Below are 15,315 nucleotides of genomic sequence, written 5' to 3'. Positions count from 1 at the left end.
ACATGCTCAGTAGTGACCAGTGCTGTGGGGTCGTAGATGAGATGAATCTGTGCTGCACTTTATGTACATGCTCAGTAGTGACCAGTGCTGTGGAGTCATGGTTGAGATGAATCTGTACTGCACTTTATGTACATGCTCAGTAGTGACCAGAGCTGTGGAGTTATAGTTGAGATGAATCTGTGCTGTACTTTATGTACATGCTCAGTAGTGACCAGTGCTGTGTTGCCGGAGTTGAGATGAATTTGTGCCGCACTTTATGTACATGCTCAGTAGTGAGGCAGTGCTGTGAAGTTGGAGTTGGAGTCGTAAGTCAGGAAAATTTAGGAGTTGTAGTCTGTGGTTTGGCTTATTGGCTCCACAGCCCTGAGTGTAGCTAGATAATGAATCCATGTGTTGGATTCAAAATTTAAAAAAAATATTTATACAGTCATTCTGTATAAATATTTAACCAATATATAACCAAGAAAAATTATCTTTCACAATTGGTGCAGAATCCAACCAGAGGAGCAGCACTTTTAGACCTAATACTATCTAATAGACCTGACAGAATAACAGATCTGCAGGTGGTTGGGCATTTAGGAAATAGTGACCACAATATTGTGCAGTTTCACCTGTCTTTCACTAGGGGGACTTGTCAGGGAGTCACAAAAACATTGAACTTTAGGAAGGCAAAGTTTGAACAGCTTAGAGATGCCCTTAATCTGGTAGACTGGGACAATATCCTCAGAAATGAGAATACAGATAATAAATGGGAAATGTTTAAAAACATCCTAAATAGGCAGTGTAAGCGGTTTATACCTTGTGGGAATAAAAGGACTAGAAATAGGAAAAACCCAATGTGGCTAAACAAAGAAGTAAGACAGGCAATTAACAGTAAAAAGAAAGCATTTGCACTACTAAAGCAGGATGGCACCATTGAAGCTCTAAAAAACTATAGGGAGAAAAATACTTTATCTAAAAAACTAATTAAAGCTGCCAAAAAGGAAACAGAGAAGCACATTGCTAAGGAGAGTAAAACTAATCCCAAACTGTTCTTCAACTATATCAATAGTAAAAGAATAAAAACTGAAAATGTAGGCCCCTTAAAAAATAGTGAGGAAAGAATGGTTGTAGATGACGAGGAAAAAGCTAACATATTAAACACCTTCTTCTCCACGGTATTCACGGTGGAAAATGAAATGCTAGGTGAAATCCCAAGAAACAATGAAAACCCTATATTAAGGGTCACCAATCTAACCCAAGAAGAGGTGCGAAACCGGCTAAATAAGATTAAAATAGATAAATCTCCGGGTCCGGATGGCATACACCCACGAGTACTAAGAGAACTAAGTAATGTAATAGATAAACCATTATTTCTTATTTTTAGTGACTCTATAGCGACAGGGTCTGTTCCGCAGGACTGGCGCATAGCAAATGTGGTGCCAATATTCAAAAAGGGCTCTAAAAGTGAACCTGGAAATTATAGGCCAGTAAGTCTAACCTCTATTGTTGGTAAAATATTTGAAGGGTTTCTGAGGGATGTTATTCTGGATTATCTCAATGAGAATAACTGTTTAACTCCATATCAGCATGGGTTTATGAGAAATCGCTCCTGTCAAACCAATCTAATCAGTTTTTATGAAGAGGTAAGCTATAGACTGGACCACGGTGAGTCATTGGACGTGGTATATCTCGATTTTTCCAAAGCGTTTGATACCGTGCCGCACAAGAGGTTGGTACACAAAATGAGAATGCTTGGTCTGGGGGAAAATGTGTGTAAATGGGTTAGTAACTGGCTTAGTGATAGAAAGCAGAGGGTGGTTATAAATGGTATAGTCTCTAACTGGGTCGCTGTGACCAGTGGGGTACCGCAGGGGTCAGTATTGGGACCTGTTCTCTTCAACATATTCATTAATGATCTGGTAGAAGGTTTACACAGTAAAATATCGATATTTGCAGATGATACAAAACTATGTAAAGCAGTTAATACAAGAGAAGATAGTATTCTGCTACAGATGGATCTGGATAAGTTGGAAACTTGGGCTGAAAGGTGGCAGATGAGGTTTAACAATGATAAATGTAAGGTTATACACATGGGAAGAGGGAATCAATATCACCATTACACACTGAACGGGAAACCACTGGGTAAATCTGACAGGGAGAAGGACTTGGGGATCCTAGTTAATGATAAACTTACCTGGAGCAGCCAGTGCCAGGCAGCAGCTGCCAAGGCAAACAGGATCATGGGGTGCATTAAAAGATGTCTGGATACACATGATGAGAGCATTATACTGCCTCTGTACAAATCCCTAGTTAGACCGCACATGGAGTACTGTGTCCAGTTTTGGGCACCGGTGCTCAGGAAGGATATAATGGAACTAGAGAGAGTACAAAGGAGGGCAACAAAATTAATAAAGGGGATGGGAGAACTACAATACCCAGATAGATTAGCGAAATTAGGATTATTTAGTCTAGAAAAAAGACGACTGAGGGGCGATCTAATAACCATGTATAAGTATATAAGGGGACAATACAAATATCTCGCTGAGGATCTGTTTATACCAAGGAAGGTGACGGGCACAAGGGGGCATTCTTTGCGTCTGGAGGAGAGAAGGTTTTTCCACCAACATAGAAGAGGATTCTTTACTGTTAGGGCAGTGAGAATCTGGAATTGCTTGCCTGAGGAGGTGGTGATGGCGAACTCAGTCGAGGGGTTCAAGAGAGGCCTGGATGTCTTCCTGGAGCAGAACAATATCGTATCATACAATTATTAGGTTCTGTAGAAGGACGTAGATCTGGGTATTTATTATGATGGAATATAGGCTGAACTGGATGGACAAATGTCTTTTTTCGGCCTTACTAACTATGTTACTATGTTACTATGTCATAGATCTTGAAAGTAAATACACCAGCTTCCTCCGTTTAATAGACCTATTTAATAATTAATTAAATTCATATTATAAAAACTAGTGCAAAATCCTCTCTAAACCGGCCATACACTACAGATTTTAGACAGCCATGGTATCAGTAAAAGATTGATCTGGCGTGATGGATTTTTTGTTTCAGGGATTCATCGTTATTTATACCATCTAACAGATCTACGTCCCATCAACAGAATCATGTCAGAGATTGATGGGTGATTTGTCATTTTCACAATCTGATGACCTTCATTTACCAGTCGTTAAGATGTTATCCAGTGAATATCTCTATGAAATCATGAATGTATGGTCAGCTTTAGAGTACGGTCACATTAATGGTGATGCACGGAGAACCTCCTGATTATTGCTTTGTCATTAGGAGAGAGGTTGCTAATAGAATGCAAGAGAAGTGGTGACACATATGGCATGTAATGTTATACATTTTCATGCATAACATTACCTCAGATATTCTTCCTTGCAAGTTGCTTTTCAGCTTTTCTTCTTTTGAAAGCGGTTATCTCATCCTGCAGAAAACCATGACCCACTTGCCTGTGAACGATATCAAAATAGTGACGGAAAAAAAATAGAAATACAGTCAGGTAGACAGCAAGAGGATATCCTGCGCCTGGACCGCATGGTGTCTCTGCTTACCCTGACTTGATCACTGGTGGGACAGGTAATGGTTTTCTAAAACCTTCTTTTCCAACCAGCCAGTATGTCTCTTCAACACCTTTACCCTTATCCAAAAGAGAGAAAGGACATTATTAACAGATGGCTTTTAAGGACCCCCCAATGTACCAAAGTTGGGTTAAATAAAAGCCCCAATTGAGTTTGCTGAAATAAAAAAGTAAACAAAACCTGGAATGATCCAGTGATTGTGAATGCACCGTAACAGAGGACAAGGATATTTGTGGATCATAGGTTATATTTATTAATTGATGATCATCTTTTATCCCAAGCATTAACGCCACAAGTCGCTTCATACAAAATTGTAGCGGACAACCAACACCTTTAACTTTTTTTTTACATGGTAACTTTATAATTTACTTTCTGCTTCAGATGTCATGAGTTTTTTGATTAGTGAATGTAATCATGCTTTTCTACTTTAACATTGATTACCAATCGATCTATAATAAAACAGAATACTTGGCACTCAAGGATTCAAGAGAAATGCTTTTTTTCTTTTATTTACAAGGCAATCCAAAAAGTAACCTTTTGACTCCTAAAACATGGGTCTTTATCAAACTGTGTAGCATAAAAATACAGATACAGTGTAAGTTGAAAAGGAAAATAACAAATATCTATTTAATTTATAGAAAGATTTGTCGGTTTATTACACATAGTCTTATAGTCATACAAGATACATCTGTGGACTATCATACTCATCTCTATTTACATACAATTTGGACACACCAATAATGTATTTTATTTCAACCTAGTCTGATACAATTCAGGAGTGCCGATATACTCCGTTTTTAAATCTATCCGATAAAGTTTTATATTGGTACTAATCGGTGGGCAGCGCCAAAATCACACAGTGATGTGAACACCCTTAGATGTGTACAAGGAGATTACAAGATGGACGGCACTATCAACATCACTAGTGACGCGCCGCATCACCACACAGCAGAAGGGGCTGGCGATACATGCCAAGATCTTCTCAGCCGGCCAACACGCCCACTACTGACATGTACCATAAAAAGTATTTATTGCAAATAAAGGATTTTATTCTTGCTGTGTGTTGGTTTCAAAACTTCCTATATGGGTTCGTAATGGGGGGAGTATTATATATTCCTCTAAAAATTTAAAGAAATGCGGCACTCACCCTCTGCTGCTTGTGAAATCGTGCTGTTTTTAATGGACTGACATGAAGAAATTGTTACATGTCCATGTATTACATCAGGCGTGCAGGAGTGTGCGGGGAGAGAAGGTGGACGACGGCCGTTTCGCATACGATGTGCTTCAACGGGTCCAGGTGATTGATTACTACTCGTCATTTCCTTTTAAAGAGGGTTAGACGTATGTGCATGAATATAAACTAACAGATAAGTAAAATAAACGTGAAAGTGCATTTAAGAGCAAGTAATGATAAATCACAAACAGACTTATAACTCTAGGCGACATTTTCAAAGCTTTTGGCTCCTGCACGCCTGATGTAATACATGGACATGTAACAATTTCTTCATGTCGGTCCAATACAAACAGCACGATTTCACAAGCAGCAAAGGGTGAGTGCTGCATTTCTTTCAATTTTTTGCATCATAGACTTTAAGCTATTAATGCTAAGCACCTCGATCCCTGAGATTTTGTGCAAGCTGGTAAAGTGGACTCACGTGTATCCAAGTCCTGACAGAGTATTCCTCTGGTGCCGTTCACTCTACAAACCTTTTCCGAGTAGTTCCTTATATATGCCTCTCCATTACGAACACCTTGGCTTGACATCAACCACATAAATATTATCCCACTTGCCACAGCACCAGGGCAAGTGGGAAGGGCGAGGCTGAGTGCCAGATTTGGTGCATCTTAAGGATGCGCCATTTTTGGTGACGGCTGAGGGCTGATCTTGGCAGCCTGGGAGAGCTATATCTCTGTACCCTTCCTTGGCTATTAATATCAACCCACAGCTGTCTGTTTAGCCTTTACTGGTTTGAATTTATGGGAGGACCCAACGTCATTTTTGTTCTGGGGTCCAATTAAATTCACCAGCAAAGGAAAAGCAAACTGCTGTGAGCTGTTATTAATGGGCTCGGAACCTTTTGGGTTATTGTCCCTTTTCCCAGATTATTAACATCAGCCCCCATCCTTGGCCTTTCCCTCTGCTGGTTATGAAAATTACATGGGAGCCCAAACTAATTTTACTATTTCTTTATTTTACATAGAATGTACACAGCGGGTGCTGAACACAACTCCCATCATTGCCGCCAGTTTGTGCTGTTCTCAGAAATAGCAAGCGACCATGATCAGAGCTGCCTTCAACAGCCAGCGCAAGAGATCAGCGCGAACTGTACTGCTTTTCCCAAGCACCGGTATGTGCCGCACGGACGGCACACAGATGTAATACATGGACAGCAAACGGATGTCACATATGTACATACGGATGGCACACGTACCACAGATCACCAGTACTGTTTTTCCTGTAAAGGAATCACAAAGACATATGACAGAGGCGTTATATTTTTTTGGAATTTTGCCATGGGGCCCTCATGATTTGTACGCCCATGCCCACACTGATTATACATCAATGGTATAACTTTGCACTATTCCATAAATGTCTGCACTTAGGCAATCCCTTTAAGGTAATACACAGCAGCAGCGAACCCCATCTGCAGAAATTTCTGAAATATTAAAGAGCTTCTTCCTCATACCCTTTAAAATATATGCAGAAATACCACAGCTTACTATAGACCATTTGATTATGAATTTTATTTGGAAGACAGCAAGCAGCTGTTCAGTTTTTCGTTCAGAAATCTGTGCAATCAAGAACTGTCACCTCTGACCTGTCTAACACAAAAAAGGGCCTCAGTGTTAAAGCATACCTTAGATTTTGGGTAACCTTAAATGGGGACAGTGGTGATGGTAATGTCTGTAAAGCGCTAAGGAATTAATGGTGCTAAATAAGCAAGTAAAATAAATAAATATTGCTTCTAGCCAATATATGACTTGCCTCCTGCACATATTCTACAATTATTCCCTTTTATGCGCTATGTTTTCATTTTTCAGTTATCTCTAAGTTAGTGCTCATTCAGATTTCTGATCTTTACTTATGAATGCTATTTGTGTTTTACACGGATAATAATACTTGTGCTCGTGTCAATCTATGGGGCCATTCACTTGTCCATTATTTTTCATGTAACTCTCAGTCCACTGAAAAATCGATAATTTAAGTCAATGGGTTCATGAAAAATCAGACTGCACTTGGATGACATCTGAAACGAAAAGGTGGAGAAACTTTTTTTTTTTTTAACTTATCCACGTATGATAAAAACAAATGAGACTTGGACCACACTCTGTTAAAACTCAAAAACTCAGTTGTTTTTTTCTCGTACATGAATAAAACGGACGTCTGAATGAGATCATAGTTTATGAAGGATAGCAGCAATGATGTTTCCTATGGAGAGAAAATGATTCTTTCACTTCTTAATCTGTAAAAGACACAGATAAATGCAGCAGCATGGAGGACACTATGTAATGCCAGCGTCTCTGCACTCTTCTCCTCTCACCCGGCAGGGACACCGTCTCACTCGCCGCTATGGCCTCCGTCGCGCACCTCCTTCTGCTGTTGCCTGGGGTTTGAGCATGGCTTACAGATTTGGGCACTGTGCTTAGTGTGCGTGTGCTCATTCCCTCTTAATAGGACAGCACGCACAATCCTAAAGTGTCCCCAGCCAATGGCTGGGAGACACTTGTTATATAAGGCACCTCCACCTGAATGGAGGTGCCTCAACAACATGTAAAGTCAGTTTTCTGTATGCTTGCTAATTGTCAGGTCCACAGTATCCACCAGTCAGTTTTGTACTTTTGTCCCTATATTCTAGCCGTGCCCACCAGTACCAGCCTGCCTGTATGTCAGCCGTGACCGCCAGCACCTGCCTGCCTGTATATCAGCCGTGCTCATCTGCACCAGCCTGCCTATATATATCAGCCATGCCCGACTGCCGGTATATTAGCCGTGTCCGCCAGCACTTGTCTGCCTGTATATCAGCCATGCCCCAGCCTACATGTACATCAACCGTGCTGGCAACACTTGCTTGCCTGTATATCAGTCATACTCGCTTGCACCAGCCTGCCTGTATATCAGCCGTGTCCGACTTCACCAGCCTGCATATACATCAGCCATGTCTGCCAGCATCTGCCTGACTGTATATCAGTTGTGCTCGCCACCACCTGCCTGCCTCTATATCAGCCGTGCCCCAACCTCCATGTACATCAGCCATGTCCGCGAGCACCTGCCTGCCTGAAAATCAGCCATGCCCGCCAGCACCTGCCTGCCTGTACATGAACCGTGACAGTATGTATACCAGCTGTGACAGTCTGTATACCAGCCAGACCTGTCTACACCTGCCATGTCTCCCAGTATTCCTATCGTGCCTGACTATACTTCCCAAGTCTTGGCCATCTAGTCTTAGCCATTCCATCTTCCTGCCCCTTTGGGGATCAGTTACCGTACATCCGAGGGCTGTCCTAGAATAATACCCGGTGTCCATCTGGAGCTAAATCTAACTGCACCATCAGGGGTTCTGGTGAAAAGTCAGGCGTTCCCTTAGACACACGCCTCCAGGCTCTCCTCGGATCATGGTGCAGTGATTCCCTCGTTACAGTTTGCTCAGGCCATGGAATCCGCTGGCTCTCAAGCTTTCTCTGACTCATACCTGCACTAGGACGTTTCCTGCCAAAAAGACCAGCAATATCAAATCATCTCCTACCTGCGAACAGTGACCTCCCGCCTGGATACGTTGACATCTGTGGTTGTATTCGCAATTCCCCAAGTTAAAGCAAACTCGGCCCACCAAATATACTGCTGGTTCCGGAGCCTGTCTGGCAGCTCCTCCACGTTATGGTGGTGACCCTACCCTATGTTGGAGGTTCATCAATCAATGAACGCTGCACTTTGGCTTGATCTGTCATGGCTTTCATCATGTCCCATCTCACTAGCGAGACTCTGGCTTGGCTCAATCCCCTAAAGAAGCAAAAGGGATCCTCTTGACTCCAACCTTCAGACTTTGTTAGAAGACTTCCGCAAGGTTTTTGATGAACCTGGCCATGCTTCCTCCACAGCCTCCTACCTTCTCAGGTTGCAGCAAGGTAACCTCACAGTGTGTCAGTACGCTGTTCGCTTCCTGTCCCTGTCCGCCAAACTCGCCTGGAAAAATGAGGTGCTGGTGGCTGCCTTTTGGGAGGGTCTTTCCAGAAGAAGTAAGGATGAATTGGCTGGTTGTGTTATTCCCATCTTACTGGTTGACCTGGTATCCCTAGCTAACTAAATCTACATCAGGTTTCAGAAGCACTAAAAGAAGGTGACCCATGAAAGAAGAGTTTTGCGCTTGGCTCCTTCCTTTCAAAGGCCGATCAAGCTGCAGACCTCAACTTTGACACCTGCCTCTGAGTCCATGCAGATGGACCAGGTGATGCTGGCTATGCGTTTCAGCAGGACCGTCAGCCCAAAGGGAGGTGTTTTTATTGCGTTAGATCCTCCCCCTTTACGTTCGATCTTCTCCAACCCGCAAGAAACTTCTCCATGAGGAGAGGAGCATTGATGTTCTCTCTGGGCTCCCATGACCTCTTCTTAGGACTAAACCCTTTCCAATCCACAAAAATCCGTAAAGAGGCCAAGAGTTTGAGCATGTAGGCTACAGGATTAATCGGTATGAGAACCTTGAACAGGGGAATGAAGTGAGGACCCAATTTAAATGAGGGTAGCTTGAGATGAACATACTTTGAAGACAGCCAAATCTTTGTCCCCAAGACAAAACAGAGGCGGGTCCAGATGTCTTTTGTCTGTGTGTCACGATTCTCCCATCCCACGTCAGGGACGCCGACTGACCACTGCAGATCCCCGTCCTGCACTTCCTCCTTCTTCAGTTGATGCCCAGGGACTGCACATGGCTTGCAGATCCCCTGGGCACTGTGCTTAAGGCATGTGCGCTTCATCCTCCTTAAAGGGACAGCGCATATGGTGGTCTTAAAGTGTCCCTGGCCAATGGCTTTCTTGCCTGAAATGAGAATACCTGCTTCTAAATCCTGGCCACGAGAGGTTGGGTTATTAATTAGTCAATCTGATCGGTGTTACTTTATTAGTGTAACTCTACAACTGCGGGAATAGTGTAGTTTACTAATCTGCTTCCATGACTCCCATTTATTTCTATTCATTTCTATGAAGCTATGCAAAGAGCATAGGCAGCTATCATAGCTCTCTCTCTGGTGTCAAGAGCTTGATGTAGTTATTTCCATCTTGGCCATGAAAGGCAGAGATTGGGAATAACTCATTAAAGTTCACACAGCTAACGTTGTCAAAGCCCTAATAATTGGGGTGTATTGACACATGTTGATTTCATTGCTTTATTTTGCCATAATTTTCACAATAACGTTGGGAAAAAAAATCACACCCTTTGGGTTCAGATGTTGAATTACTAACTCCTAATTAACCACGTATAAATCAAAGTTAGATTAAAATTATCATATGGGATATGCAAACTACACATAAAATATACAGAAAAACAATGCACTTGAAATCAGCGACACTAAAATTAGTAGGAGGGAATGAATACTGTAGACAAAAACCTCTTATGTAATAATGTAAAGTCCTCTGCAGAAAACAACAGTACACGAGATGTTTGTACAGTAGATTTATTATTATGTGCTCTATGTTTGGGAGGCAGCTGTTCTTGGCTTTATATGTTGAACTTTGTGTTACACTTATGAAGAGACAAGTGTATTTTTCTGAACAAGATACAAATAAACAGCAGATATTCTCCTAAGTATGAAGCAATCTGTATACAACAGAGAGACTATAATCTTACAGAAAACTGAGATTACTAATACTATAAAAATACTAAGAAGTAATTGTGCCTCACAAAAAATGACCAGCAAATTGGTTTATAACAGAGATATTCACACTTATGTCTTGATGAAGTTTTATGGTCAATTTACAAATTTCTAAATACAATTAATAGATAAATACAATAATAATTTCCATTCTTGGCCGAGTGCCTCATGTGCTGTCCCAATTCATGCCTAAACAGTGGACAAGGCCTTGAAGAATAGGAAAATGCAGCAATTTTCATTTTTCCTTCAAATCTTGTTTTTTGAAAGACGAGTTGTCATTTTTAATTACATTTATTTTACAATAAAATGTACTGAAAAATGAGGAAAAAATCCAGGTGGTGTGAAACTGAAAAAAACAGCAATATCAATATCAATATCAATATCTATATATATAATTGTCTAAGGGTTTTTCCGTCTGTCTGTCTTTCTTTCTGTCTGTCTGTCTGTCCTGGAAATCCCGCGTCTCTGACAATCAGCGACGGGCACAGTATCGACGTAGAAATCCCGCGTCTCTGATTGGTCGAGGCCACCAGGCCTCGACCAATCAGCGATGGGCACAGCGACGATGATGTCATAAAGGACGTAGACATCCCGCGTCTGATTGGTCGAGGCCGCCAGGCCTCGACCAATCAGCGATGGGCACAGTATTGACGTAGATGTCATAATGGTTGCCATGGCGACGATGATGTCATAAAGGTTGCCTCGACCAATCAGCAACGGGCACAGTCTGCCGCGAATTCTGGAATCATCATTGTCCATATACTACGGGGACATGCATATTCTAGAATACCCGATGCGTTAGAATCGGGCCACAATCTAGTATATATATAATTGCCTAAGGGTTTTTCCGTCTGTCTGTCTGTCTTTCTGTCTGTCTGTCTGTCTGTCTGACCTGGAAATCCCGCGCCTCTGATTGGTCGAGGCCGCCAGGCCTCGACCAATCAGCGACGGGCACAGTATCGACGTAGAAATCCCACGTCCCTCATTGGTCGTGGCCGCCAGGCCTCGACCAATCAGCGACGGGCACAGCGGCGATGATGTCATAAAGGACGTAGAAATCCCGCATTTCTGATTCAGCTACGGGCACAGTATCGACGTAGATGTCATAATGGTTGCCATGGCGACGATGATGTCCTAAAGGTTGCCTCGACCAATCAGCGACAGGCACAGTCTGCCGCGAATTCTGGAATCATCATTGTCCATATACTACGGGGACATGCATATTCTAGAATACCCGATGCATTAGAATCGGGCCACAATCTAGTATATATATATATATCTATATATATAATTGTCTAAGGGTTTTTCCGTCTGTCTGTCTGTCTGTCTTTCTGTCTGTTTGTCCTGGAAATCCCGCGTCTCTGATTGGTCGAGGCCGCCAGGCCTCGACCAATCAGCGACGGGCACAGTATCAACGTAGATGTCATAATGGTTGCCATGGCGACGATGATGTCATAAAGGTTGCCTCGACCAATCAGCGACGGGCACAGTCTGCCGCAAATTCTGGAATCATCATTGTCCATATGCTACGGGGACATGGATATTCTAGAATACCCGATGCGTTAGAATCGGGCCACAATCTAGTATATATATAGATATATATATATCTATATATATAATTGTCTAAGGGTTTTTCCGTCTGTCTGTCTGTCCTGGAAATCCCGCGTCTCTGATTGGTCGAGGCCACCAGGCCTCGACCAATCAGCGACGAGCACAGCATGGCGACGATGATGTCATAAAGGTTGACTCGACCAATCAGCGACGGGCACAGTCTGCTGCGAATTCGCCTTGACCAATCAGCGACGGGCACAGTATCGACGTAGATGTCATAATGGTTGCCATGGCGACGATGATGTCATAAAGGTTGCCTCGACCAATCAGCGACGGGCACAGTCTGCCGCGAATTCTGGAATCATCATTGTCCATATACTGCGGAGACATGCATATTCTAGAATACCCGATGCGTTAGAATCGGGCCACAATCTAGTATATATACATTTATATATATATAAAAATGAGTGTGTGTATGTATGTGTGTCTCGACGATGATGTCATAATGGTTGCCATGGCGACAATGATGTCATAAAGGTTGCCATGGTGAAGATGATGTCATAATGGTTGCCATAGCAACTATGATGTCATAATAGGTTGCAATGGGAGTTATGTCATAATGGTTGCCATGGTGATGATTATGTCATAATAGGTTGCCATGGTAACAATGATGTCATAATAGGTTGCCATGGTGACAATGATGTCAGAATGGTTACCATGGTGAAGATGATGTCATAATGGGTATATGGGCATGGAACTATGGGATGGAGGATGTGTGATGGAAATATGGGCATGGGACTATGGGATGGAGGATATGCATGATGGGAATATGGGCATGGGTCTATGGAATGGAGGATGTGTATGATGGATATATAGGCACGGGACTATGAGATGGAGGATATGTATGATGGATATATAGGCACAGGACTATGGGATGGAGGATAATCATTATAATTTATTATAACTAACCACAGTTAGTTACTACGCCCAGGCAACACCGGGCTCTACTAGGTTGCAATGGTGACGGTTATGTTATAATGGTTGCCATGGTGATGATGATGTCATAATACTTTACAATGGTGTCGGTTATGTCTTAATGGTCGCCATGGTGACAATGATGTATATAAGTGTGTCGATGTCATAATGGTTGCCATGGCGACGATGATGTCATAAAGATTGCCATGGTGAAGATGATGTCATAATTGTTGCCATGGGGACAATGATGTCATAATAGGTTGCAATTATATCGGTTATGTCATAATGGTTGCCATGGTGACAATGATGTCAATATGTGTATCGACGATGTCATAATGGTTGCCATGGCGACGATGATATCATAAAGGTTGCCATGGCGAAGATGATGTCATAATGGTTGCCATGGCGATGATGATGTCGCAAAGGTTGCCATAGTGAAGATAATGTCATAATGGTGACAATGATGTCATAATAGGTTGCAATGGTGACGGTCATGTCATAATGGTTGCCATGGCGACGATGATGTCATAATAGGTTGCAATGATGTCGGTTATGTCATAATGGTTGCCATGGTGACAATGATGTCAATAGGTTGCAATGGTGACGGTCATGTCATAATGGTTGCCATGGTGACGATGTCATAATAGGTTGCAATGATGTCGGTTATGTCATAATGGTTGCCATGGTGACAATGATGTCAATTTGTGTATCGACTATGTCATAATGGTTTCCATGGCGATGATGATGTCATAAAGGTTGCCATGGCGAAGATGATGTCATAATGGTTGCCATGGTGATGATGATGTCATAAAGGTTGCCATGGTGAAGATAATGTCATAATGGTTGCCATGGTGACAATGATGTCATAATAGGTTGCAATGGTGACGGTCATGCCATAATGGTTGCCATGGCGACGATGATGTCATAATAGGTTGCAATGATGTCGGTTATGTCATAATGGTTGCCATGGTGACAATTATGTCAATATGTGTATCGACGATGTCATAATGGTTGCCATGGCGACGATGATGTCACAAAGGTTGCCATGGCGAAGATGATGTCATAATGGTTGCCATGGTGACGATGATGTCATAAAGGTTGCCATGGTGAAGATAATGTCATAATGGTGACAATGATGTCATAATAGGTTGCAATGGTGACGGCATGTCATAATGGTTGCCATGGCGACGATGATGTCATAATAGGTTGCAATGATGTCGGTTATGTCATAATGGTTGCCATGGTGACAATGATGTCAATAGGTTGCAATGGTGACGGTCATGTCATAATGGTTGCCATGGTGACGATGTCATAATAGGTTGCAATGATGTCGGTTATGTCATAATGGTTGCCATGGTGACAATGATGTCAATTTGTGTATCGACTATGTCATAATGGTTTCCATGGCGATGATGATGTCATAAAGGTTGCCATGGCGAAGATGATGTCATAATGGTTGCCATGGTGATGATGATGTCATAAAGGTTGCCATGGTGAAGATAATGTCATAATGGTTGCCATGGTGACAATGATGTCATAATAGGTTGCAATGGTGACGGTCATGCCATAATGGTTGCCATGGCGACGATGATGTCATAATAGGTTGCAATGATGTCGGTTATGTCATAATGGTTGCCATGGTGACGATGATGTCGATATGTGTATCAACAATGTCATAATGGTTGCCATGGCGACGATGATGTCATAAAGGTTGCCATGGTGAAGAAGATGTCACAATGGTTGCCATGGCGACAATGATGTCATAATAGGTTGAAATGATGTCGGTTATGTCATAATGGTTGCCATGGTGATGATGATGTCGATATGTGTAACAACAATGTCATAAAGGTTGCCATGGCGACGATGATGTCATAAAGGTTGCCATGGCGATGAAGATGTCATAATGGTTGCCATGGCGACAATGATGTCATAATAGGTTGCAATGATGTCGGTATTGTCATAATGGTTGCCATGGTGACAATGATGTCAATATGTGTGTATCGGCGATGTCATAATGGTTGCCATGGCGACGATGATGTCATAAAGGTTGCCATGGCGAAGATGATGTCATAATGGATGCCATGGCGCGATGATGTCATAATAGGTTGCAATGGTGACGGTTATGTCATAACGATTGCTATGGCGACAATTATGTCATAATAGGTTGCCATGGCGATGATGATGACATAATAGGTTGCAATGGTGACGGTTATGTCATAATGGTTGCCATGGTGACGATGTCATAATAGGTTGCCATGGTGACAAAGATGTCAGAATGGTTGCCTAGGTGAAGATGATGTCATAATGGGTATATGGGCACACCTGAACGCACTTAGTTTGCCATATATTG

The 15,315-nt window shown here is 42.3% G+C and overlaps 1 protein-coding gene across 1 annotated transcript in view; it reads right to left on the bottom strand.

The window, feature by feature from the left end:
- Positions 1-3,128: 3,128 nt before the first annotated feature.
- Positions 3,129-15,315, bottom strand: part of GUCY2F (guanylate cyclase 2F, retinal) — a 163,262-nt gene continuing 151,075 nt past the window's right edge. The window contains exons 17-18 of the mRNA XM_069747141.1: positions 3,549-3,634; positions 3,129-3,446 (exon numbers count right to left, since the gene is read on the bottom strand). Of these exons, the coding sequence (XP_069603242.1) occupies positions 3,359-3,446; positions 3,549-3,634 (174 nt within the window). The 3' untranslated portion in view covers positions 3,129-3,358. The remainder of the gene's footprint in view (positions 3,447-3,548; positions 3,635-15,315) is intronic.

This window comes from Ranitomeya imitator, chromosome 2, assembly GCF_032444005.1.
Source record: "Ranitomeya imitator isolate aRanImi1 chromosome 2, aRanImi1.pri, whole genome shotgun sequence".
Taxonomy (NCBI): domain Eukaryota; kingdom Metazoa; phylum Chordata; class Amphibia; order Anura; family Dendrobatidae; genus Ranitomeya; species Ranitomeya imitator.
The sequence above is the reverse complement of the archived record's forward strand: the minus strand, read 5'-3'. Positions and strand labels throughout refer to the sequence as shown.